A 25996-nucleotide genomic window follows, 5' to 3' on the forward strand; every position below is an offset into this window, starting at 1 on the left:
CAAATAATTTAAGAGTGGATTAACCAGGGTTTGTTCTTCAAAAACTCATACTGGTTGCTCACAAAGAATTTGGTGTCTTCCAGGTGATTACTGGAGCCAAATAATTTACATTATCCATATTCCTCCAGGAACTGCTGTTAAGATGGTTTGTTTGTAACCCTCTAGCTTCCACCTCTTCAACAGGCTGTTATGGGGTTTTGGTTTGGGATTTTTGGTTTGAGGGATTTTTTTTTTGTGGGTGTTACCTTTGTTTGGTGTTTTTTGTTTAAGAAGCATGGTTGCAGTGCCTTTTGCCCTTCTCCGCTGGAATATCATCTGCTCCTCAAAAGTTCACAAATAGCTGTGAAATCATTTCAGAATGACTCTTTCAATTCCTAGCACAAATTTTAGGTGAGTTAGTCCAGCTTAAAGGCTGTCATTTATCATGCTAGAAGGAAATTCATCTAACAATTCACTACCACCACAAGGTACCATCTTGTGCCCCTTGCTGTCATTCTCCATATTACCACTGCTTGAGGCCAGACTGAATCTATGATGACAGCTTAGGGAACCAAATCCACAGAAAGCCATTCCTCTCCTCTTATTTCTCCTGAAAACAATTAGAAACAATTAGTCTTCTGACAAATTAGCTCTCTGAACTGCCAGGGTGGAGGTGGGAGGGAAGGCAGTGGAGAAAGGGAGGAAGACAGAAACATGACTCCCTTAGGTAGCAGCTAGCCATTAAACCGGCTTAGCTGCATAACTACATTAAAAATGTCTTTTTCAAATTAATATCAAGGGCAAAGAAAATATTAAGACTCATGAAAAGCTATGGCAGAGAAACATTTAAACTACCTCATTATCAAATACAATCAAGAAGATTTTATCATACTAAAAATATTTACAGAATACGCTCTTCTTATTCTGCACATTCATTGCTAGATGGGTCTCACCCTGCTCCTCCTGTTGAGGAGGAACCTTTCACATAAATAGTATTAATATGTGAACAATTAATATTTGTTCCTATTCCACCGGCTTCCACTTTCAGTGCATTCGGATTTCTGTGTTAAGGTATCCTTCTTAGTGAAGCTACATTGGAATAACTGCAGTTGTCTCACAAAAACTCAGTCCGAATTCCTGAAGAGCACAGAAGACTTTGCAGTTTCTTCCCCCTCTCTCTCAACTTCCTTTCCTTGGATCTTTCATAGATACATTGTTTCACAACACGTACTTGTTGAAGGTAGTTTATTCTTACTGAAACTGCCTTTCACTTTTAACTATTTTCAACCTGTTAGGCTTATATTCAGAAAAGCTTCTCTCTTCAGTTGTTTTCTCTGCCTGACATAAAAAAAGCTATCAGAAAGACAACTTTGGGAGTTGTTTGTGTTGTGATGCTAATTTGATCCAGTACTTTGGAACAATGGTACTGTTCCTCAAACTTCATTCCCTCTACCTTGTACTAATACCCATCTGAATTTGTGTTACATGCTATCTAAAAAGTTTGTCCAAACCCTAAAAATCTGCTTGCTTCCCATCTCCAAATTAATTTTCCATCAGGTTACACTTCCTCCACTGGCTCATCAAGTGGTCAGACAACTCCACAGTCCAAGGGATGCAGTAGGAGTGCTCAGCCCAGAGACAGAAGGTGTCTGAGGAAAAAAAGCAGCTTCATCACTTTTTGCAACACCCAGCCCATAACATGGAACTGCACCTTACTCATCCCACTATATTTCTGTCCAGTAAAGTATTTGGACAGTTAAAATTCCAACATTTATCAGATTACCCTGCTAGTTGTTTAAAAAAACAAGAGCTCAATAACCACTTTCCTCCTTTAGAAATTTTAATTATTCAGTCTACAGGAAAAGGCCACCAAACAGCAACTCTTCTTCTGACTACCCAGAATGTTGCAGGGTCTAACGTACTTCAGAAGTTTTCTAATTAAAATTATATCGTGACACCATTCTTTATTCTGTAGTCTTCCCTTCTATTAAGATATCAAGGTGGTTCCCTGTATCCACTCTTATTGTGTTAGTGTTGCCACGCACGTTTCAAAACATCAAAGAGAGAAAAAGCAATCTAAAGCAAGTTGGCAGTAACAAAGGCACTATGGAAAGCAGGAACACAGCAGAGCAGCTCTCACCAACAGCCTGAAGGAATTGGAACTTTTGTTCAGTTCTGCCTTGGGGATGCAACAGGACCTCTCTCAAACGATAATGCAAGGACACAGGTGTAATCCTTCAAAACAAGTTTAGTACTTTCGTACTTCCTGCATTTTTAGTACACAGCATTTAACGAAACTGAATTACAATAATTAGAACACAAAAGAAAGGATACTGTAATTGTGGTTCAACCTGACAAGAAGGAACTCTTATCTGTAAGCAGAAACAAGCAGCAGCGTAGCAACTGAAAGCAAACAGTATTTGCCACCTTTTGCACTTAGCTAATACTTGGTAAGTTTTTGGCAAATGACTGTTGGACTCCAAGAGAGTTACAGTTTCTCAAAGAAAACCAGCACTTGACAGAGCACAAAGATTTCTTTGATGAAATATTTACTCTGCAGAACACCTTGGATACCATATTCAAAGTAAGATAACCATGACCTGGTTTTGGCTAAAACAGGACCGACTATCTTTGAGTGAATTTTCCTTTCAGTTAAGTTTCGTTTATATAACTCACTTTTCTGAAGTTGGCTGCATGTTTTTCAGACAGTGTCTGCTTCCAGAACTGATAATTCCTGACGTTTACAGTTTCACTGAGCTAAAGGCAAGAATGGTATGCAGAAAAGGCCCATGTTTATACTTCTTTCTATAGCAGTCAAAGTCGCTGATAGATCTCTCATGTTCCACAAGTGAAGGCTTGTAAAGGGTTATACTTGCAAGGAGGGGTGGAAAGAACAAGTGACCAAAAATTGACCACGTGAGGTTTCTACGCCATACACATCATACCCAGTTTCAAGCTGAGAGATCATGAGGGTCTCACTCTCTTTGTTCATGACCAGCATCTGAAGAGGAACCTGTCTGTTGTTCTCCTGCCTTCAGTCCTCTCTGTGCATTCCTGAATCCAGTTTCCACCTACTCTCAAATCCAGCCCAGGATTTCCTGGTGTCTGCCCTGCGGCCTCTGGCACAACAACAGACCCCACTCTATGATCAGCCTCAATATTGGTTTTGCATATTTTGCATTATATCTGTAATTATTAGTAAAGCTGGTTTAATTTTCCATCTTGGAAAGTCTCTCTTCCTTTTCCTTCACAGGGAGGGCAGGGGTTAATAGAGAGCATCTGTTGCTACCTTTATTGTTGCCCCGCTTTAAATGGTGACAACCACAACACAGGGAAGTAAAAGACCAAGTGACATAACCCTGTCATTAACAGCTGAACAAAACAAAGATATAGAATGGATATAATAATTTTAGAAAGTCAGTCAATTGAAAAAAATGTTACTGCAGCAGCAATAAGTGTATCTCCAAAAGAATTAAAGAAATAATCTGCTGTTTTTAACTTGACTGCATGTTTCTTCAAATAATTTCTCCAAATTATTCCAGAGCTCTGAAAATACACAATCATTTGAGGCACATCTGCTTAAGCAAACAACTAAACGAGGTGACTCTGCAATCCAGTGCATACAGCAGAGCAGAAAGCCTCCAATTCTCCAAGCCTCCCGTAAAGAAGGGAGTACTCTTTGTTAGGGGACACAAAAGATGTGATGGTGAAGGAAGCCACACAGAGCAAGAGTTTTTAAAAATAGTGGTATTTATAAAACAACACAGGAGTTCACGTCTGAGCACATCATAGTCACATCTTCGCCTCTGAAATACAGAAACTATACAAAAGGACACTACAGTTGATTCTGTCATTATTGGGAACCACGTCAAACCAGTGCCCATCTACTTGTCTCTGTGGACCTCCTGATTTACAGCAGTGTGACTGGGAAGAATCCTCTCACATCCATTCCTTGCCTGACAGTAGTACTTTCCAAAGTTACCATCTCACAGATCACATTATATGTTTAAGATACCAGAACTAAAAATGAAACCAGTTTCAACAGCTAGTTATCAAGAAGCGTTAGGTTCACAACAGTTACACTAAACCAGATCACAGCTGAGACAGAATCAAGCACATACAAGTATATAAACTCACAGACCTGTCTTTTTTTATACACATTTTACCTTCTAGCAACTTGTGGTCCAAAATTTTAGAAAAAAAATCTAAACACACAAGAATAATCTAACAAAGTTGCAGCTCATCTTAAACACAAACACATTATAATTAAGATGAAATAAGAAAACACTGGGAACTGGAGAAAAAAAAAAAAAAAGGTTGTTAATTATGTCATCCAGAGGTGATGAACTGATGCAAGAGAAATGTGATTCCAGGCTATGAGGTAAAGATTTCTGCCTGCTAAATTCACAGGGAGAATATTGTTCCTACATGTAGGTTATCTCACATCAGCAACATTACTGGTGGAAGGATAGTGAAGGACAGCAGAGTTGCCAGGAGACACAGCTGCACACCAAGACTTACTCATTCCATACCATATGGTAGGGACTACTGAAGCACTTCTATGACCTGTTGCATGCAAATCACTTCCCAATGCCCCTTTTTCCTTGGCTAAGCTATGAGATATGTATCCTGTCTCTCAGCCACATAAGGATCTCAGCAACCTGCATGATGAGGAAAGCTGGCCTCTTTCAGAAGAGTGACAGTCAATCTACTCTACAGAAATTTGTCCATAGATTCCAATCTGTGAACAAAGGACATAGAAAGCAACAAAACCACCAAACCATCTCATTCACAGAATGGTTTGGGTTGGAAGGGACCTTAAAGATTATTTTGTTTCAACCCTGCCTGCCATTGGCAGGGACACCTTCCACTAGACCAAGTTGCTCAAGGCCCCATCCAGCCCGACCCTGAACACTTCCAGGGATGGGGCAACCACAGCTTCTCTGGGCAGCTTGTTCCAATGTCTCACCACCATAATCACAGAAGATTTCTTCCTTTAATCTAAATCTACCCTCTTTCAGTTTAAAGCCATCCCCTCTTGTCCTGTCACTACGTGTCCTTTATGCACTGGAAAGCTGCTATGAGGTCTCCCTGAAGCCTTCTCTTCTCCAGGCTGAACAACCCCAACTCTCTCAGTCTGTCTTCACGGGAGAGGTGTTCCAGCCCTCTGATCATCTTTGTGGCCTCCTCTGGGCTCACTCCAACAGCTCCATGTCCTTTTTATGTTGGGGGCACCAGAGGTGAACACAGCACTAGCTTCACCTTCTCCTCATGTTAGCATATCTTAGTTGTCCTGCAACTTACTAGTCAATTTATATCCAAGATTAGGAAGAACATATAGAGTGAGTGTTATCAGCGAATTACATTAGAAAAAATTATGCCACCCCTCATTCCCCACTCACATTATTCCTTTCCTGTTCCTAGAACCAGTTCAGGCATCAGAAATATATTTGTGTGGGACTCTATTGCCACTGCCATAGAAAGGGCTCACCAAGGGACAGGCAAGCACCAGCAATGCTGCAAGCAAAGGTACAGAACAAACAGCCAGAATATAGTAGCTATCTTAGATCAATGTAAACTGTTCAGAGATATTCCAGATTTCCTTAGCATTTTCTTATTACGGCAGCAAGTGGCTCTAGCAGCTTCTAGGATGACTGAAAGCAAAAATGCTCAGTTCTTCCTGAACAACAGGCTTCACAGCTTATTACAGAAGCACTTATTATGGAAACATACAAAACACTTTTACTACTTCACTTGCATATCCAGTCACACTTAACTACATGCAAAACAGCAAAGACATTCTGACAAGTTTGTTACAGCATCTGTTTCTAAACAACTGCTGGTAAAGATCTCTAAACGTGACTGAGGCCATAGTGATGAGGGCAATCTTATCCTGCCTTGCGAATCACAGGAGACTTCAACAGGTATTCTGGCACAAGATCAGTCCCCGAGTTACACTGATCCTTGACTCTGAGACAGCAAAGCTCAACTCCTAAATACCAGCTTACAGATCTGACCTTTGATAATGGCAAGGCAACAGTTATGTTGGTAAGCATACATGCATTTCTACCCCCTTGACTTCACATACCTCAATATCATATAATGTGTTAGCAATAGTTTATATTTGGTCACAACAAGCATACATGATCGAAACAGGACAGAAGTGGTGGGTCAAAACAGCATCATGTCATTTCTTGCTCTTCCATTGTGATGGGTCCTGAGGAAGACGGTAGATCACTTCCCCCCCCCCACACTCCCGTCTAGTCCACAGGCAATTTTAAGTATATATGACCACTTTCTTGCATCAATTTAGGCTACCTGAAGATTCATCCAAATTGCCTGGCTGCAGGTCTTCCCTTCTGAGGCTGCCAAGATCTGCCAAGATCTCTCAATGCCCTGTATCATTCTATTCAGTAGAGAAAATTGTTCTCTTGTTACTATAGCAGAGCCTAAAGCTCTCCCTTCACATTCCAAACATGGAGATCATCTCTGTTAATCAACTGATGTCAGTCTCATGAGTAGTCAATTAAGAAGGATTCCACTGTAATTACTATAACAATTAGATCTCTGCTACAAATGCCAACTTAAAATAGCTGCATAGGATTAAATAGCAATTGCTCAGTGAAAATGTGGTCTAATTTACTTTTAAAAATATGTGGTTTTGTAATTAACAGACTATCAAGAAACCTTGCTAATTATTAGTGTTATCTGGAACACTGGTTAGAAATGAGGTCATCCACACCATCTTCAGCATCACAGTGGCCTGCTTTCCTCATGTTCAAATCAGAGTATGTATCTAAGAGTATGCAAGGAATCTGCCCTTTTCTTGGAAAAAATCTTGCTTCCCTATTCAGAGACTTCCAGCAGCAAATTACTTACAACTTGTGGGCAATTTTAACCTGCCACACTTGTTCAGTGAATGGTGGCACAGAGGTGGAAGACACAGAGGGTATCTGACTCCGAAGTCTAACAACATTAGTACTAGAGATCACAACTCTAGAAGAAATGGAGAGTGATTTGCTGCCTTGTTACCAGAAGACTGAAATTATTTTCGTATTTGAAATTACCATGGAAAACAGGTAGGCAAAGATGAAGAGAAGAATGAGATTGGCTCAAGACACGCTAGAGAAAAATCACATACACAGCCCAAGTACTCTGGGAATCACAAAAACTCCAGTATTTAACACATACATTAATTATGCAGTATAGTTCACAAACGGAATTTAACACCTCAGTCTTCCCAGGCACAGGCCCTGTTCGGACTACCTAAAAATACAGCTGTGACTTGGCTATTTGCCAAATCATCACTGCACTGCACTGCACAGCATCAGTTTGAAACATTTTGTTCAGGAATTTCTAATAGCTCAATACTAGCAGCATTAGTAATGGCCATAAAAACTCCTCATCTTTTTCCCTGTAATCACTTCGGCTCTCATGAAACTTCTCAGCCTATGCAGCCTTGTAACCCATGGAGGAGAGTTATTCTTAGGGGAGTCTTCTGTTGTGAGCTAAATCAGTTCACAGATGAGTAATGTAAGGACCACAGCAAGGTCTAGGAAAACAGTGGCACTGCCTCCTTTCAGTGCCAACACAGTTAAATCAGCTCAGCCCATCTCATACAACTTTGCTGCACAGCCACATTTCACAAGATTCCAGACTTAACTGCAAACCTGTTTAAGTCCCCGTTCCTTATCACAGCCCGCTGTTGCAGCTGTAGTGCTGTCATTTGCAAGACTGCAATGCATCAAAACTATCTCAGTGATTTATAATAAACAGAATAGAGTTTAATAACAAAATTCCCTCTAAATAAAGGATTCTAAAGAATGCACTAAGATGCTTTCAACCTATTACATAAGTAGTTCAGGGCATGTCCTCTAAGCTGAAATCAGACTGTAATAAAAAATGAGCAAAGACTTGACACGTACGGTTTACAAGAATACAGCTTTCAGGTTAAATTCTACAATGGAATGATAACAGCCCTGAGAATTTAGACTTTCCTTATCAGAGGTTTCAGCTATAAAACCATTTAGGAGAGCCTGAATAAATCTTTACAGCAAAATTATCTTCTCCTTGTATGGGAAAAACGGAAGAGGAACTTCAGCATCATTTCAGCAGCTAACCTTTAACAAAATTGTATCAGGTTCCAAATTTAAAAGATAGACACAGTATCTTGCTGCTTATTTAAACATTACTGTGCATCCGCAATATCACGTAACAACTCAAAAAAATCTGGAAGGCTGTACACTTGAATTCCAGCATTTTTATTAGTTACAAGGACTCGATACTGTTAACAGTACTGAGCATTGATTAAAAAAAAAAAAAAAAAAAAAAAAGTAGTGTCATCTGAATAATGAATAACATGGTAGCCCAACTTCTCAGCAAACAAGTGCCTCTTCTGTTTCACGACTTTTGTAAACAATACTAAGAAGCATATGCACACAGGGTTGTGTGTTCCAACACAGACAAGTGTGCTGCAATTGTTCCAGTTACATATCATGGTAGAGTAACATACACAGCACTGGATGAAGTTAAGGGTAAGTTATAAACCTACATTTAGATAGATAACAGCATTTTTTATAAAGTCAAGTGAGTTGGGTGAAATTTTACACTACATTTCTCTCAAAGTTTTCTATGTTAGCTATTAAAAAAAAAAAAAAAAACAATAAAAAAAAATCTACTTCTCCTTCCACAGGAGTTGTCCAGCAGAGCAGGTTTTCAAATGATCCTCACTAAACCAACCCTCTTTTCCTTTGCAGTTAAGGCATATCACAATCTGGATTCATTAACCAACTTGGCAGCAGTACAAAATCATGACAGGTAAGGCTGAGAAAAACACAAGGCAACAATAACACACCATCTGAGAGAACCGCCTATGTCTTCCCAGTACGTCTACTGGAGGCTTAAAAACATTTCCTTCCACAGGCTAGACTGCACAAACTGTAGACATCAAGGGCTTCCAGATGTACACATGCTCAAACATTCTGAAGAAAACACCAAGTCTAATAATTAAGAACAGGATTTGGTTTGTCAAAAGGCATTAAAAACAGATATCAAAAAACAGTATCTAAAGCTACTACTTTTCTCCTTAGAATTTGCAGTAAGACTCTACAACTTTACATTAGCTGAAGTTTGAAGGTCAGGTCTCTGAATACCAAATTGTTCAGCTACCCAAGGACTTAAACTAAACACACACCCAAACTGGCTGACTGGGCTAACCTGAGCATGAGACATTAGTAGTGACCAAACTCTTCAAAGAACGTAGAAACATTTTTGGAAACTAACTGCGAGCCAAATGTGGATTTTATCAGAGTGCCACTTTTCCTAACACCCACTCTAAAAGGAGCCCATGGCATCCCTACTGAGGGCAGCCAGAACAGCACAAAACCCACAGCCATCCTTGCACAGCCCTGCTCTCTCTGACCATAGGGTACCAGAAACTGGGAACGTGAACCACATTCTTTTTAGTCTTTGTGTTTAGTAATAGGATAATTTTTTCTTCTATGAACTTTTTAGTCTAGTGTGCACTGTGCAACTCTAACGTTAAAGAGGCTTGAGAGATATCAAACATCTATGCAACTTTGTTGTTGTGGGGAAAAAGGCAAATAAACAAAAATTAATGATAAATCAGTGAGTGAACTATGGGGTTTACATAGGGTCTTTAACACACGAAACTGGAACAAGTGTACATTCCCATTAGATTTGTTTCCTTTACTTGTCAGATTTGACTATCTCTTCTGTTAAGTACAGTTCTATTATATTATATCAGGCATTCATATTTATATAGTAATAGAACCTGGTTGATATTTATACTGAACATTACACAGCATTCAATTTATGTGGGGACAGTAAAGCATCAAAACCATTATCATGAAAACCAAGCATCAACACTTGTGTAAATTTGTTCATTCATGAGTTAACGCTCAGCAGTTCATGGCAAACAAACAAAAAGTTTGCCGTAACAGCCTAAACATCTAAGCTCCTTTTAAGAAGTCACATGTGCATTCCACATAAAAAGCTCGTATATGACAGTTTAGTAAAAAAAAAAAAAAAAAAAAAAAAAAAAAAAAAAAAAAAAAAAATCAAACTAACAAAGCTTTCAGAAACTTCCTTAAACTATCAAGTCTATTTCTGATTTCAAAAATAAACAAACAAAATCTGTTCGCTTTATCCATCAGTGCTACAGGGAAGAAATAGAATCTATAGAAAAAGCACATGGTGAATCATAGCAATGACTGAAAGCTAGTCTGCTAAACAAGCACACTCCTGTAGATTCCAAAATAACTGCATTTTTAGTACTTTATTCCTCAGTATAACACACAATGGAAATAAATTGTCATACAGTGATGAGCAGAAACGTGAGCTGCACAAATACACACAGGCTGGCAAAGAGTATGCCTAACCTTGCCCTTAAATAACTGTCACATTGTCAATGGTATGGAAGTTCACATCTCAAACTCCTCCAAATTCCAACTTTTCCTATACAAAGAAAAAAAAAATGCATTGCAATTTGTAACTCTTAGTAAAAGAAGAGGCTTTTCCAAGTACCAAGACAGCAAGGTATCAAGAAAGCTGCTAAGACATTTGAGAAAACTAAAGCATTCCCCTCAAGGTACAAATGCTATAAGAGACATAATTAAGAGTTATACTATACAAGGCATCAAGTAAAGAAGAAATCTACTCAGCAACTAGTATAGAACTAAGTTTTGGCAAAATATGTCCATGAAAACTCAAGTAAAACCTACCAACACTTTTCAACTAAACTGTCTTAGTTTCTGTATTCACAACAGATAAGAATTTCAGGTCTGATGCTAAAAAGGTAGAAAAGTGCTTCTTCAATAGTGACAGTGACAGGTACAACACTGAATAACTTAAAATAGATTTTCCAAAGATTAAACCACTGTGATGAGCTTATCTATGCATTTCCTGCTGCAGATGTCAGTCTTCAGTTTGTAAATCTACAGATTTAGACACTTCTTGGCTTAGAATGAACGCTGCTGCATTTGAATGCAGAAAGATGCTACCTAGAGCAGAGTACTGTATTAGGCTGAAAGGCTTAGACAAAATACCAACTTAAAGGTTTCCTGTTCAGTAAAAATGTGTTTTGAATGACAAAGTGCTACATGCACTATGAGTCAGGTGCCAAATCATTATTCTTTATAGGTCAGCTATTTTTGGTGTCTTGTAATCTCCACATTTATTTAAATTGCCTTTAAAAACACAAGACAGAGCATTCCAAATCCAGGACCTTTTACATGCAATTACAATCAAAGTTTGTTTTTAAGGCTGGTATAAACATTGAACAAGTAAGACAGGTAAAAGACAGTAAAGACATATGGAGGAGGGGAGGAAACAGAGGTGAATGGGAAAGACCTACTATAAGGACAGGCATTTCCTTAATGCTGGTAAGCTCAATGCATTATAACTGTAATTATTATTCTCTCTGTGCACACAGTGAAAGTTAAGTGTCTGATTGGCACAAAATAGGACAACTGAATGTGATTGACAAGGAGCCAGCATCCATTAGTTCAGGCCACACGGTCAATTTTAGCCCAGTCAAGTTTTTTGTTCTGTTCCCCTCACTTCACTTCAAATGAAGGGGTATTTTAATACCTTTCATTTAGTCAGCATTCAAGTCAGTTTATTACCTTCATTTATCAAAAACAAACAAAACCAACAAACACAAAACCCCCTCACCATTCCATCATCCCTTAGGTCTTCACTCTATGGCTATTGCATTAATAAAAGCCTCTACCTACAACACCAGTTAAGTACACCTGATCTCTCAAGGAAAAGATATATGTTATTTCCTCCACCTCTCTCAGGAAGAACAGTTGAATCCCATTACAATGGTCACAACACAGAGCTGCCTGCTTCTGTACCACATGTGCTGCTGCAGACTGTTACTGATTCTTAAGGGGCAATTCCTGGCCACAGGGAAATAACGTTACAATGGAGTTGTCATGGTTTAACGCCAGCCAATCCAAAGACCATGCAGATGCTTGCTCACACTCCCTCCCCAAGTGGGATGAAGGGGAGAATGAGAAGCGGGGAAAGAAAAAAAAAAAAAAAGCCTCATGAGTTAAGAACAGTTTAAGAGCACAGAAAAGGAAGATAATAACAATAACAGAAGAATATACAAAACATGTGATGCACAATGCAATTGCTCCCCACCTGTGACACTGAGAGCCTACTGGTTCCTGAGTAGTATTTACTCCATCCAGCTAACTCCAGTTTATATACTGAATGTAACATCACATACTAAGGAATACCTGTTTGGCCAGCTCGGGTCAGCTGTCCTGGCTGTACCTTTCCCCAGCTTCTCCTGCACCTGCAGCCTTCAGACTGAAAAGTCCTTGACTTGCTATATCTTTGATATTTCTGACAGCACACTTGTTCTGATAATTAACTACTTGAAGTTCTCAAATACATGGTTCTGTATAGCTTTTTCTTAAGTGTTTTATTCCTTTCCCAATTGCTAAGTTCAATGGACCTACCCTATGAAGCACTGTTAGCTACTCACAAGACAAAGTGTTCCTACTTCCTCCATCTATTCAGTATTATGACAAAGATTTGACCAAGTAAGTCAGTTCAGTAACTGTAAGCCCAAGTAAGATCATGTTCTCTCCATCCCTGGAAATGATACTGCTGCCAAAAGCTGGCTTAGGACCTCAAATTCCAATTCCACCTGTGCAGACAGTGCCATCTGCTGAAGTGGTGGTCTGGCTGCCTTCAAATCCTCCTCAATAGATACTGACAATCTCAGGTAATGTGAATGTATTATTTAAAAGTATGAAAGAGCAATGTATCAAAACAATCCAGAGAGTAAACTTCTCAGCTAGGATTTAGCTCTGTGACCATGTGAAGAGAAATTATACCGCAGCCCAACACATACATGCACACTCACTCTCCCTGTTAACAGTGGGAATAAGCCACAAAACCAAGACAAACATCCAGTATAAACACAGAAGTGAACAGCACATACACTCCTGACCACAGAGCAAAACAGTCTGGGATAAGAGACTCCAACCAGCAAAATTATTGCTGAATCTTTCTTTCCTCCATTAACTAAATAAGTGCTTTTAATCCAGAGTCCTCTTGAGCACAGGTCAGGTAAGTGGTCAAACTTACATTGCTGAGAGACAGGACAATGATATTAATGAGAAGACTAACTCTGGAAAACATTAAAGTTCCAAAATAAAATGTCAGATACCTCACTTTAATTTGTCAAATTAAAGAGTTAAGCCAACCACTGGATAGAATATCTAAAAATCAGCACATTACTAAACCATAATGCATATGGACCTTCTTTACCTGCTGAAATGAATTAATAATTAACAAATCGAGGGCTTGGTTTGGTTCTTTTATGGGCTCTCATTTACTAATGGGAATATCCATGAATGTTTTTCCTATCCCTTTTAGATGGCTTCAGAACTTCATGCTATCCTGCCATACAGCGATTAAAACAGTATCTTCTGACTGGACTAGTCATGCAACATATCCATGATGTTGACAGTTGAAAAATTATAGCTAGTGGATAGTTTGTGGTACACTTTCATCAGTATCATAAACTTACTAGGAGCACTTCAAAGCTTCTCTTCCCTCAGCAGCTTCAATAGATTTTATCAATGCTAAGGTTTTGTCTTTATTTCTATGGCATTCTGTAGAACCACACTCCCACTACCTAAAAGCTGAAGCTCCCAAAGGCAACATGTAACAACTAGTATCTACCAGCTCAAGGTCTTTCTGCAGTAAAAATACAAGAAGCTCAGCAAAAACCAGGCCAGATATTAGAGTTAATGCATTAACTGCAACAACTTCCTCCAATAAAGTCCTGAACATCGTAAAAAAAAACCTTACCACATTCTGTTCCAGCCCAAAGACACAATGTGTTCTCAGTATTTAGCTAACATTCAGAAAATTTGTAAACATCTTCTCAAGACAAGACACCTCAGAAGAAATTACTCTCCTTCAGAAGAAGCCTGACAGAATGAACATGCAACAGAAAGCTCTGTTTGTCACTTTTAACCTACAGCTCTGGTAAAGATTTTTCAGACAGAGCTACTTTGTAAACACACATGTTTCACTGCTTTCCAACATATACCTTTTTCCTCACTGAACCAACGTTACCTTACAAAAAAAAAAACAACCAACAAACCCAAACCATCAAAAAACCAACGCCCTGTTTTATTTCAGTTTTTGTAGTTCAAGTTCATTCCCTACAAACAGTGAGAAGATAAAGTCTTGTCTATTTATTTGAAGTTTGAAGTTCTAACTCAATTAAATACATTAGTTGCACAAGATGGACTGTGAATATTAAACTACCTTTATTCCTAACATTTGAATAGTCTTACACAGCACTTGGCCTACTCTGAGATCACAGTATCTTCATCAGAAAGCAGAGCTAGTGGACTAACATGAATCATAACTTTATAACAAAACTGAAGATAAAAAGCAAGAGAAGAGCAAACAAGGTCATAATGTTTGGTTAAGAACACATGAAAGTAAAAAAAAAAAAAATAAAATAAAAAAATTCAGAAACAGAAGAGAGCTCATGAATTTATCCGTAAGCATCTGAATGATCCCCCAGTTTTATGGGAGTAACCCACTTAAAGGATTTCAGTAACCATATGAAACACAAAAATTGTGCAGGGTTCAAACTCAAGTTGGCTCTTACCTGTAGCCCTACTCAAACTTTTCAATAAAACCACCCTGTTGCTTTAAATCCAGCTCTTTTCTGAGAGGTTACTGAATTGTAAATATTATAAATCAGATCACAATACTGTAAAATCATCTTCCTGAAGGCAGGTCCTATTTTCTGCTATCCTTTTCAGAATTGTTTTTCCAAGTAGTGAGAAAAATCAAATATGAAAAACGCACAGAGGACATACAGTGCTGAAATACTAATAGAGGATTGGGGGTGGGGAATGTAGATTTACCACACAGTTAAAAGCTGCATTTCTTATGCAAAAACATAAAGGCACAGGGGAAACCAGGAATACAATTTTATCAACAGTGTTTAAAGAGAACAAAACCAGAGAATTTAAAAACACAAGACAACAGCACATTTCAAATAACGATATTGGAAAACGCCTGGAAGAAAAGATGTCACGTACTATACCGACAAACTAGCATGGAGAGTGATAATGGAGAAGATTAAACAAATCAAGTGATGTCAAGCGCTTCCATACCTAAGCTGAGAACAGCACTTCAGGTGAGACTCACTACAGATTGATTCAGTTTGGCAAAGCAACTTGCACCCTTCTTCCCTTTCCAGAACATGTTCTGCATCTAACCCACAATCATTACATTTTCATAACACAGCCTTGCACAAAATCCTTGAGTTTTGAAAAGCTGGAAACAGAAGCCTATGCAAAATTCAACTTTCCATGCTAATGCCTTCCTAGCAGCCATGCTGTGAGCTGGACAGCTGATCAGTGAAAAATCTGAAGACTACAGCCCTTCAAATTATAACAGAAAAGTGACAGTAGCATGCAACGTATACATCAGGTGGCCTTTACTACAAATCTCTCTCCTTAAATGTAAGCTTAGTAAGTCTTTCAGGCAGACTACAAGATCTCTATTTAATTTCTATTTACAACTAGGAAGGAACAACCTTGAAGTAATGAAATTGGTATAAAGGTATGAATATAAACAGAAGTGGGAAAGCAATCCTTTCCAATGATACCCTCTTGAAAGGTTCCAATTCAAAAAGCATTAATTTCTTAACTCCTGATTAAATTTAAAGGAAACAAATCTTAAAGAGCGGTACTTGAACCTGAAGAGGATAGTTTCCTCTCTCACTCAAACTACCTGTGCTTGAAGAGACTGACAGACCAGGAAGTTTTCAAATTTTTATTCCATCCTCAATTCTTGCAATTAACCTTTACATATTTGTTTAACCAGAAAGATCCTCCCAGAACAGGGTTAGTCCTTGAATGTACATACAGCTGAATACACAGAATATGCATACACCAGTGGAAGAGAGAACAGAGTGTATGTAAAGGGTCATTAAACAGAAAGAGGATATATACAGATACAAAAGCAGCAGTCGGCATTTTTATTCTGATGCATTACTCACTTGATGCATTCTTTGACATTAAAGCTAGTTTTTCCTCTTACAAGCAGAAATGAAGCAGAAAAAAACCAACTTAATACATACACATAAGACAAGCAGACTACAGTATTCTGTTCTAGCAGAGCAGACTCACACATACACACTTACTTCAAAAAGTAATGTATTAACTTAAAAGTACTCAAAATTTTCATTGAATACTCTACAAACTGATGCTGAAATACAGAAATGTCGCACTTTTTCCCCACCTGAAAGAAATTAATATTAGCAAGTTCCTGCGCACAATTCAAGTTTCACTGGCATCTAATACAGGATATTAGCTATTAAAATAAAAATAAAGCCATGTCACCCTGATCCCCAAACATTAAAGTTATTAAATTATTGTCCCTTCCCCTTATTAATGTTATTAATATTTCAATGCATACAATATCCGATCCTTTGCTGAAATCCATTATATGATGGATAAATCTGAAAAACCTTATGGGGCTCCTCCTTAAGACAGGCTGTGAAAATTCTTGGGAGGTAAAGTCTTTCCACACAAGCCTGGCCTTAAAATGACTCACAGTTTATCCTGACCTAAGTTCCTCTCCTTTAACTCCAAAACCCTGCCAGTTGTATCACTCTTCTTGTGCTATTAAGAATAATGCTAACAAAATAATTTTTGTTGGTGTTTTTTCCTCAGTCATAAGGTAAATAATTTGAGATTTTTAGTCTCTTCCAATGGTTAACCATCCTCGTTGTAAATAAGAGAGTACTAAGTAAGTCTAACCTTTTTTTTAATCTTAAGTCTGAACATGAACAATTGGTCTCACTGTAGTTCACTCTGTTACACATAAAGCCATTGCTGTTACATGCCTTCTGTTTGTATAATTACTGGGAAATCAAGAAAAGGTTAAAAATAATTCGATTATGCATACATCAAACTCACTCCTTCAGCTGGTCTACACTTAGCTTTTCTGGAATAGCTTTTTTAGGAGGAATTAAATTGCTTTTATGTGCATATGTAACTCATACAGACGATAAACAAATTAGAAAAAGAACTTCCCCTAGAACAATGACTTTAAATTCTTCAAAAGTGAGTTTGCTACTTCATATCCTCCATCATTTAAAAAAATAATTGGGACCTCCTGAAGATACCTATGACCTGCATAAGGCCCTGATGACCACCAACTCTTCTATTTTCTGAAACCTTAGTATTTTCAACAGTGCTTTAGAGCATGACATACACATTCACCATTATTGCATGTTTAACTGATACCATATAGAGAACTAATATCACATTCTCAAACCACCTTCATGGCAGTCCCCTGCTCACAACTGCAAGCTAGTGCATTATTTCTCCATGGCATAACACAGGACATCTATCATGATTCCTGAACTTTTATGCAGAACTGCTGGCTTACAGGAAATTGTCAAATCCCACAGGCATAATCTATACTTCTTGGACCCAGATGGAGTAAATTTTCCTCCTTATTTCAAACTGGGATGGGCAATCTCATTCCAGCCTCAAATAAATGCCACCAATCTGTAACAGAAGTCTATGCCACCACCATCCCCCTGACTTCAAAAGAAAACCACCATTGGTACAGGTCAGTTTCATATCACAGAAATAACCTGTTTCTGTAGGGTGCCAGAGACAGTGCATAAATTGCTCACCATAGAAGCTACTGTTCATCATCAGCCAGACTTCCTAACTTCCATGAACATTCAGGTGCACAGGACACCTTCCAACATGAAATACAATGAACAAAAAGCTTTTAGGTAAGTAAAGGTGAAATACCCAGTAATCTGCAACTGTTATTGAATAGTGAGAGCTGGGCACAGAGAGAGGGAAAGAAAACAAGCACTTCTTAACCCCTGAATATTTTGACATGAGCATGAACTGGTATGACTCTTAACTTGAAGTTTGGTCCTCTTTGCAGTGAGCTGTCATGTTTTTTCTTTTAAAACACTGAGGCTAATGATCTCATTGTCACACAGGTATACCATCTGAAGTTAGTTACTAAGGTTAATACTAAACTAGAAGGTAAAATTAAGACCATTATTATGAGCTTATAGAAAAATCTCTTCCAGCTCTGAGCTGTATTCATAGACGACTGCTGCTTCAGACAAAAATTCAACAAAACCTTGTTTCTCTGTTCCACTCCTATGAAATTATCAAACATGTATTTAGGAATCTGAGTTAAGTGTGTTTAAAATTAAGTGCAAAAAAGATTAGACTGCTACATAAAATTAATGCCTCCTATGTGAACAGAATAGCTGGACAAAGGAGAACATGATATAAACAGGAAGCAAAACTGTCACTCTGTAGGACTTCTGAATCAAAGTACGCAAAAAAATCCTACCTCTACCCTCCCCATTTACTTCAAGATCCTTTAATTTTCAGCTCTCCTGGTCTAAGACCACTAAAGGAGTTCAGTTCATCTGATTTAAGATTATACCAAACTTCTACAACTAGAGGTGAGAGGGGTGGCGATGGGGAGGATTCTCTTCTGTTAGCAAGCTAAAAACTTTATAGGGAGTTTCTTAACTCTACAGTAAAGAAAAAAAATCCATACTTGAAACTGGTGATCCAGTTAACAGTATGTTTCTATTTCACATTCATACAATTATGACTGCCCCTACAAGGTCCTAAAACACTGAATATCAGTGAATCTTGCATCAACGAGGTAGTGGTTATTTTAAGTGTACTTAGACACTATGTGCATAGTTGTTTCATTAGAAGAAAATACGTACTTTCATGAAAACACATACACAGAATGCAGTTTCTCAGGCTAGCAAGAATGTAACAAAAAGGATTATGGGACCTTTACACTACATATTTTTAAACTCATCACAGATTAAATGGTGAGATATGGGTTCCTTCTTGTACATTCCTTACCAGCTTTTTTCCTTGATAAGGTAAAACCAGCTGTTACAGTAGCAAGAGAATCTGGATATGGTAACCTCCCAATACCTCCAGCATGGATATGGGAGGAGAAAGGCATGTTCTCCATGCAGATATTGCTTGGAAGAGATCTGTGGTAGTTGCGTTCAAGGCAGTTCATGGAGAGAATGTGATCCTTGAACCTACCCAAACTGGGTAAATGGGAAATTAACCCAACAGTGCTTTGCTAAATTAAGACAGAACCTTTTAGAGAACAGGTCTGAAGTGTTCTAAAGCATCTGAATGAATATTAGGTTACCATCATCAGGTCATCTACAGCATCTAGCAAATACTGACAGGCCATGCTGGTATTAGGGAAAAAAACAATTACGTCCAGTAATGAAATTTTACCAAATAAGCTTTTCTTAGACATCCCCTAAGCCAAGGAAGGGAGGATAACCACAACTATGGATTTAAGGAAAATAAAAGCGCATTCAAAACTATTTCAACAGTTTGCTCAAACACCAGGTAGCAATACGGCAGCATTTACAGATGACAATTCCACAGACTTAATTCCATCTTCTGTGCAACTTGTTAGTTACATTATAACACATACACTGAACTGAACGAATAGCTGTACAGCTTATGATTTCAGACTCCAGGTGCTTAATTGTTCTACCTGCTACTAGCAACACTAACTAAAATTAGACAGCAAGCTTGCATTTTCAACTCTGAACCTTAAGAAGAACTCAAAGTGCGCAAGTCTGGCAGAAATCTACTAGGTCAAGAAAGCTGCTACTCCGGAGTTAAGATGCGGGCAAAGATTAACCACAAGTTTAGTTAGAGAGTGAGTTAAGAGAGTGAAAAAATAAAGCAAGAGAAGTTATCATCCCTTGATACTCTCTCCCCTGCATCAACACCAAGGACAGAGATACTAGGATTTAGAAAAGTTTACCTGCATATACAAACTCGAACATACACAAGACTAAATGAAAATGTAATATTCAAAACCTTAGTAACGATCATAGTAATATCAGCATTTACATCAAGATAACAAACTCACTCAAGAAGAAAAAAAAAACAAAACACACCAAACCCACAACCTCAAATCCATGCTAATTCTCACACCCATGCTAATTCTCACACCCATAGGACTGTTATTAACTGGAGACATCAACATTGCCATATTTTCCTATTTAGATAATTAATTTATCTGATGTATACTAGGGCATTTAATTAAAAGCATTTGTGTTCACACACTGATCTTTGTTGAGGCACTGCTTCAACTACCAAGTCCATACTTTCTAAATATGTCTTATAAATGTGGATATGAGATGCTTCAAACACATGGCTTTGTTTTTATTGGTTTTTTTAAACTCCTAAAAAGAAACAAAACCAACAAACTATATTCACAGTAGTTTCCCACAAGATTAAAAAAAAAACCAACAACCTGCAAAATCTCAAAAGCCTCCTAAGTTTCTGGGTTTTAACTAAGAGTATCTAGGCAGCACGTGGGGAGGCAGCGCATGTCCCATCTCCTTTCCTTTCAGAAAAACACAGCAAAAACAAGTCTGTTTTCCCTGGTTTGGTTGAAGGCCATCAAACCTCAGATGACCTTAACGCTATGCATGGTTTCTTTCTAAAACGTAAAGTTACTGAACATGTTCAGAAAGCTTCAGTTTGTCTTATTTTTTCAGTAAAGCATTCTCAAATAGCTGAAGTTACATGTGCTCTGCCCTTCCAGCTGTCTCCTTTCAGTCCAGAATCTGAATTTCCAGTTAAAGCAACACCCCTCTCAAAAACCACAAAACAAGAGGCCACACAAATAAACATCTTCACAGAGGATAAACAAATCTGATCCAGCTACTTCTTTATTCAGCCAGTTATGAATCAAATACACTTATGAGCCAAACCTGCATTGCTATATTATTAATAGTAGTCTGCTGTTCCATTCTCAAAATTACAGCAGTAAGGGCATGTTTTTACTCAAAACCAGGATTCTGAGATAATACAGGGGACATTCAGTGTTGCGTAACAAGAGTCATTACATTTTGAAGACTGTTTCTTTTCTTTCTTTTTCAGAGATACATGTCTCCTGATAGTTTTCAGTTTCTTAGATTTAGCAAGCGACTTGGCAACAGCCACAATGTGTTTACCCTAGAAACTTGGAGCTATACCAACTGTCAGAATACAGTATCAGTTGATAACTTCAAGTACCACTGTCCGTGTGCCTAAGAACTTTTTAGTATAGTCTTTTATCTCCAAGCAAAACCTCTAACTGAAGTTATGACTTACTAAGCAGAAAGGTGTACTCATTAACGAAACTGGCATCACTTTAAGGCCCTTAGTTGCCACTTCTTTTTAAACACCTACTATATCCCTTTTATTGGTTGCATATTTTAGAATTCAGATCAAGTTATCAAGGCTGTTTCTCCTTCACAAGACTCTTACAGAACATCACTGCTCAACTGAAGCTTCCAGTTGTAATAATGAAGATGTATTATTTTTCCTATTTATTCTTCGTAGGAACAGGAAGGGAAAAAGATGAAAGGGAAGCAAAATAGATTCCTTTTTGTGCATCAAAATACTTATTAGTCATTTAAATATCTTGTGACTTGATGCTTGATTGCATTTTTCCCTAGGGAAAGTTACTCAGTCAAGAGAAGAGCTCTTAATTCCAAATATGTGTTCATCTAAAATTACATTTATGCAAAACTCAAGGCCATGTTAGAATTTTATTTATAGAATAGTTATGAATGCCTGTTCACACTAGACCCCACAGATTCTTCTGGACACCCTACCATCTGTTTGTAAAGAAACAGAGAATAGAATATACCTACTATTTTCCTAAGTATTCAGGGAAAAAAACTCCTCTGACTCAAGTCTTCAACTGCTATGTAATACAAACAACTTCCAACCTTCCAAAATTCTGCATGGCGTGAAGTTTGAGAAACAGAACATAGCAGGTTATAACTTTAGCCAACCATCACGCCTCTTCACCACCAACATAAAACTGAAGAGAAAGCTTTTTGGGGCGACAATAGGGAAGGAAGGAAATTTAGTAAGTTTGTGGAAACAAGAAGGGAGAAGAGTTTAACATCAACTATTTTATGTAAGAAGATCCGAAAAGGATTGAGGAAGACACTTCTGTTTACTGATGGCAAGCAAAATTCTCTTGGAGATGTGTGTTTGTATGCATACACATATTTAAAACAAAAGCATAAGGAAACTTTAACTGTGGAAAGTGTCTACTTCTATCTACAACACTTAAGTTTAACCCTCAAAGCTAGATTTAGTAAACAAAAGCATCACATTAACCACAGAAACAAATCTTATAATTACCGTTTAAAACTTCCCCTTGCCCATGACTACTTTTCCTTAGCTAGGACATAGATCTCTGGCTTTATGGAGGCTATTTAGCTACCTCATGTAATTTTCTAGCCTGAGGACTTGTAACTGCCAGGCAAACACTGAAGGAGAGCGATAGCAACCTGAAATGCCTACATAAATAAATGCATGTATGCACACTTACTCAAACTGAGAAACAAACTCTGCAAGCAAGCATCATAGCAAAACATAAAACTTACAATTCTGGTATAAGTGCAAATCAAGATATTTGCTCTCGTATTCAGAACCTAGTTATCAATTCAGAATACAACTACCGCATCAAAAGAAACACAAGCACCTAAGCATAGCTACATACTGCTTAAATACTACTACTAAATGGATACCATGCTAAAGTTTTGAGCACCTTCACAAATATTAAAACCCACCCAAATAAAACAATTTAAAAACGCCCACCAATATATATTTTAGTAGATGTTTAAAGTAGTTATGTAGTTATGACTTATACAGGACTTGGAAATATTGAATTAAGTTAAAATGGTAGGCATTTACTCTAGAAAAGCTTCAGAGAGTCCGCTACTGATTGGTGCCAACAACATGCAAAGACTACTTACTGCTCACGTGCAAAGACTACTGCTTTCCAGAAACCATTCAGCCTGAGGACATTTCATAAAAATTCACATAATCAGTTAACTTAGAGCAGTAGTGCTACAAAGAGGCTACATTTAAAGAAGATAATGTGTATTTGAAGTTTTAAGGAAGTAACTCTCAAGTTTGCTACACCTGGATATACAAACAGGAACTTCACGGTCTGTCACATTTGAAGGACAATGGCAGCCTGACAGCTAGCAAAACTCAACACTACGACATTGTCACAATTGTTCTTATCACTAAATTTTAAAATCTGTTTACAGAACTGCATTTCTATAGTTCTTTCCTATTTGCTGTGCTTAATACATAAACGTGGAACACTGACTGTACTAAAGAAATGATTAAAGATCTACAAACACTGAAAATAACAACCCGCCTCAGTAGGGGTCCTCAGCAATAACAGCTGCTGAATGTTATACCCCTATCTTGGAACGTGTTGAGTTACTGATCAAACGATCTTGAAGTTCGAAAAGGTTTAAGTTTCATTCATCACTGAGACAGCAAAACTGAGGGGGGAAGCGACAGACTTTTGGCCTCCAAACTCGGATTTTCTTTCTTTGAGTACTATTTCAGTTCTGACTTGTGTATTCCCATGTGGTGAACATCACAATTTTACGTACATCACGCCTGTCCCCGCACTTCCAGCGCTTTCAAACAAACCTAAGGCAGAAGCCCCCGCAGTGTCCACGCCGGGCACAAGTAACAATCACACCAGTGCCGCAGCGACAAGTTCGGGCCGGAGCGGCCCGGCCCAGCGCGCGAGCCGGCTCGGGGCGAGCCCGCGCAGGAGGCACGCGCCGCCCCAGCACGTGCGCGGGGACGCGGACAACGGCCGGAGCGCGGGGCCCCGAGCGAGCGCCGCTCCCCGCCCGGCCCGGCCGTTACTCCCCGCTGCCCCACGAGGGCGGCCCGGGCCGGCGCGCGCTCCCGCGCCGACAGCCACAACTTCCGAGCGCCCCCTGTGGCGGCGGCCGGCTCGGCAGCGCCACCCGGTGGGGCAGAGCGGGCACGGCGCCGCCGAGGCGCGTCTCCCCGCCGCTGCCGCACAAGGCCCGGCCCAAGAACCAAGAGACAAAATGGCGGCCGCCCGCGGTATCACGTGACCCCCTTTGTGCCTTTCGGGGCCCCGGCGAACGGCCGCCAGCTACCGCGGGGCGCGGGCTGGGGGAAGAGGGGACCGCAGGGAAGCGCTGGGGGCAGGTGCGGTCAGGGGCCGCCGGGCTCGGCCCCTTCCCTCCCGAGGTGTCCCCCCCCTCCCGGCGGGCGGGGAGAGCGGGGAGAAGATGGCGGCCATTTTGTGCTTGCGCAGAGGCGAAGGTGGGGGCCCCGGCTGCGGGGGGGATGGAGGGACCCGGCCGAGGGGGGGGGGGGTCTCACGTACCGACTCCTCTTCCTTCTCCATGCCCGTGGGCATCTGCGGCACGGCCCGGTTAATGGAGGCATATTCGGCCAAGTCGGGCAGGTCCTCGCAGCGGAAGACGGGCAGCGGCTTGGACGCGTCCAGCGCCCGGGCCCGGAACGACAGTTTGCTCATGTTAGGCGGCGATGGCGGCTCCGGCTGGGGAGGGGGGGGCGACAGCAAGAGCGCTCCGAGCTGAGAGCCGGATCCCGCCGAGCGCTCTCATGGAGGGACCGGGGCTCCCCCGGCAGGGCGGGGCGCACTCCGACACGGGGCCCGGCGGCGCCCGCTGGCGCGGCTGGGCTGGGCGCTGGCTTCTCTCCTCCGCCGCTCCGGCTCCGCTCAATACGCCACGGCCAACATGGCGGACATTAAACCTCGACTGGCCGCCTCTTTCAGCCAACCCCAGCGCCACAGCCATTCCCACACTGCATCGCGCAGGGGCGCGGGCACAGCGCCGCCCGGGGGAGAGCGCGCGCAGCGCGGGCACGGGAGCGCGGGCTCGGGAGCGCGGGAGAGCTCGGAGCGGCCGGGCAGCGGGCACGGGGCACTGCTCGCGGCGGGACGGGGCCGCTCCCCGCGGGGCCCCGTCTCGCGTGGGGCGGGGGAGAAGCGGGGAAGCCTTTTTCTCTGCGCAACCGGGCCCGCTCCGCTCGCCCGCCTCGGAGCTGCGCCGGGGACGGCGCGCTCCGCTCCTGTGGGGGTACGGGGGATCCAGTCGTCCCAAATCCCCCCACCGCGAGTGGCAACCTCCCCGAGGCAGAAGGAACAACGCCTTTGCCTGACAGCCTGCGGGAAACCCCGGGAAGGGAAGCGGGGGAGAGCGGGAAAGCGCCGGCCCCGACCTTTCCGGTCACTCGGGGGCCGGCTGGGCGCCGCACCGAGGGACCGCCAGCCCGAGCGCCGAGCTCACCCCGGCCTGGGCGGGCGGCAGCGGGGCCGCTCAGTTCCCCTCGAACGCGGCCGCGCCCCCCAAGCAATGGCCGGAGGGGCGCCCGGGGCCAGTTCCGACTGCGGGGGATAAAGAAGGGCCGCCCGGGGAGCGGGAAGCGCCTCTCGGCTGAGGGCCCGGCCCGAGCCCCGGCGGGCGGCAGCGGCCCCTGTCCCGGGCGTCCTGCGGCGGCACCGCCGAGCCTCAACAGCACCTGCCCGCCCGGGTCCGTCCCTCCCTGCATCGCGGAACCGAGTTCACGTTTGTACTAAATGAAGGAGAAACAGGCACCTCCCTGAAAACACGAAGAACTGTGAGAACCCGGCACCGCCACAACAGCGTTTCCAGCCTGTTTTTCTGAGGCTTAAGAAACTTGGTCCCGTAGCGAAGTGCAGACACGTGAACTAGTTTAACCCTTGCTTGGATTTCAGTTACCGATTACCCGTTCAAGCGAGCTCACTGCCGGCGAAGGATAGAACTAATTTGAGCACGTCTCATTAGGTAAGCTCATTTACATCCCAATGATTTGATTAAATTGATGCAGTATTGCGCTACAAGCAAGCGATAGGAAATGTAGAATTTCCATAACATCTCCACATGCCGCCCCAGGTCACACAGCGCAGCCATAAACCCGTCAAAACCCATTTCTCCCCGGGCACAGCTGGAGCTGTCTAGGTAACATACATGAGCAGGTGAAGTGTTTCTTATGTTCTCACACTGGGTCGTAATGCCATTCTAGTTCTTTAGTTAAAT

At 41.0% G+C, this 25996-nt stretch overlaps 2 protein-coding genes across 14 annotated transcripts in view; one reads left to right on the plus strand and one right to left on the minus strand.

Annotated features, from left to right (window-relative positions):
* Positions 1 to 24730, minus strand: part of EPC1 (enhancer of polycomb homolog 1) — a 50752-nt gene extending 26022 nt beyond the window's left edge. For 5 of the 8 annotated variants that reach the window (XR_013921913.1, XR_013921914.1, XM_080340743.1 and 2 more), the window contains exon 1: positions 24295 to 24729. Coding sequence is in view for 6 of the 8 variants with exons in the window: in XM_080340743.1 (XP_080196869.1) it covers positions 24295 to 24447 (153 nt within the window). In the remaining 2 variants the exon portion in view is untranslated. Of the gene's footprint in view, positions 1 to 24294 lie in introns of all 8 variants that reach the window. The other 3 variants (XM_080340741.1, XM_080340742.1, XM_080340740.1) reach the window with 1 other exon arrangement.
* LOC308038329 (uncharacterized protein) overlaps positions 24674 to 25996 on the plus strand; it is a gene marked incomplete at its 5' end in the record, with an annotated part of 48789 nt that continues 47466 nt past the window's right edge. For all 6 annotated transcript variants that reach the window (XM_080340753.1, XM_080340752.1, XM_080340754.1 and 3 more), the window contains one exon: positions 24674 to 25744. In XM_080340753.1, coding sequence (XP_080196879.1) covers positions 24674 to 25336 — 663 coding nt within the window. In that variant the 3' untranslated portion in view covers positions 25337 to 25744. The remainder of the gene's footprint in view (positions 25745 to 25996) is intronic.

Source organism: Nesoenas mayeri, assembly GCF_963082525.1.
Source record: "Nesoenas mayeri genome assembly, chromosome: 2".
NCBI lineage: Eukaryota > Metazoa > Chordata > Aves > Columbiformes > Columbidae > Nesoenas > Nesoenas mayeri.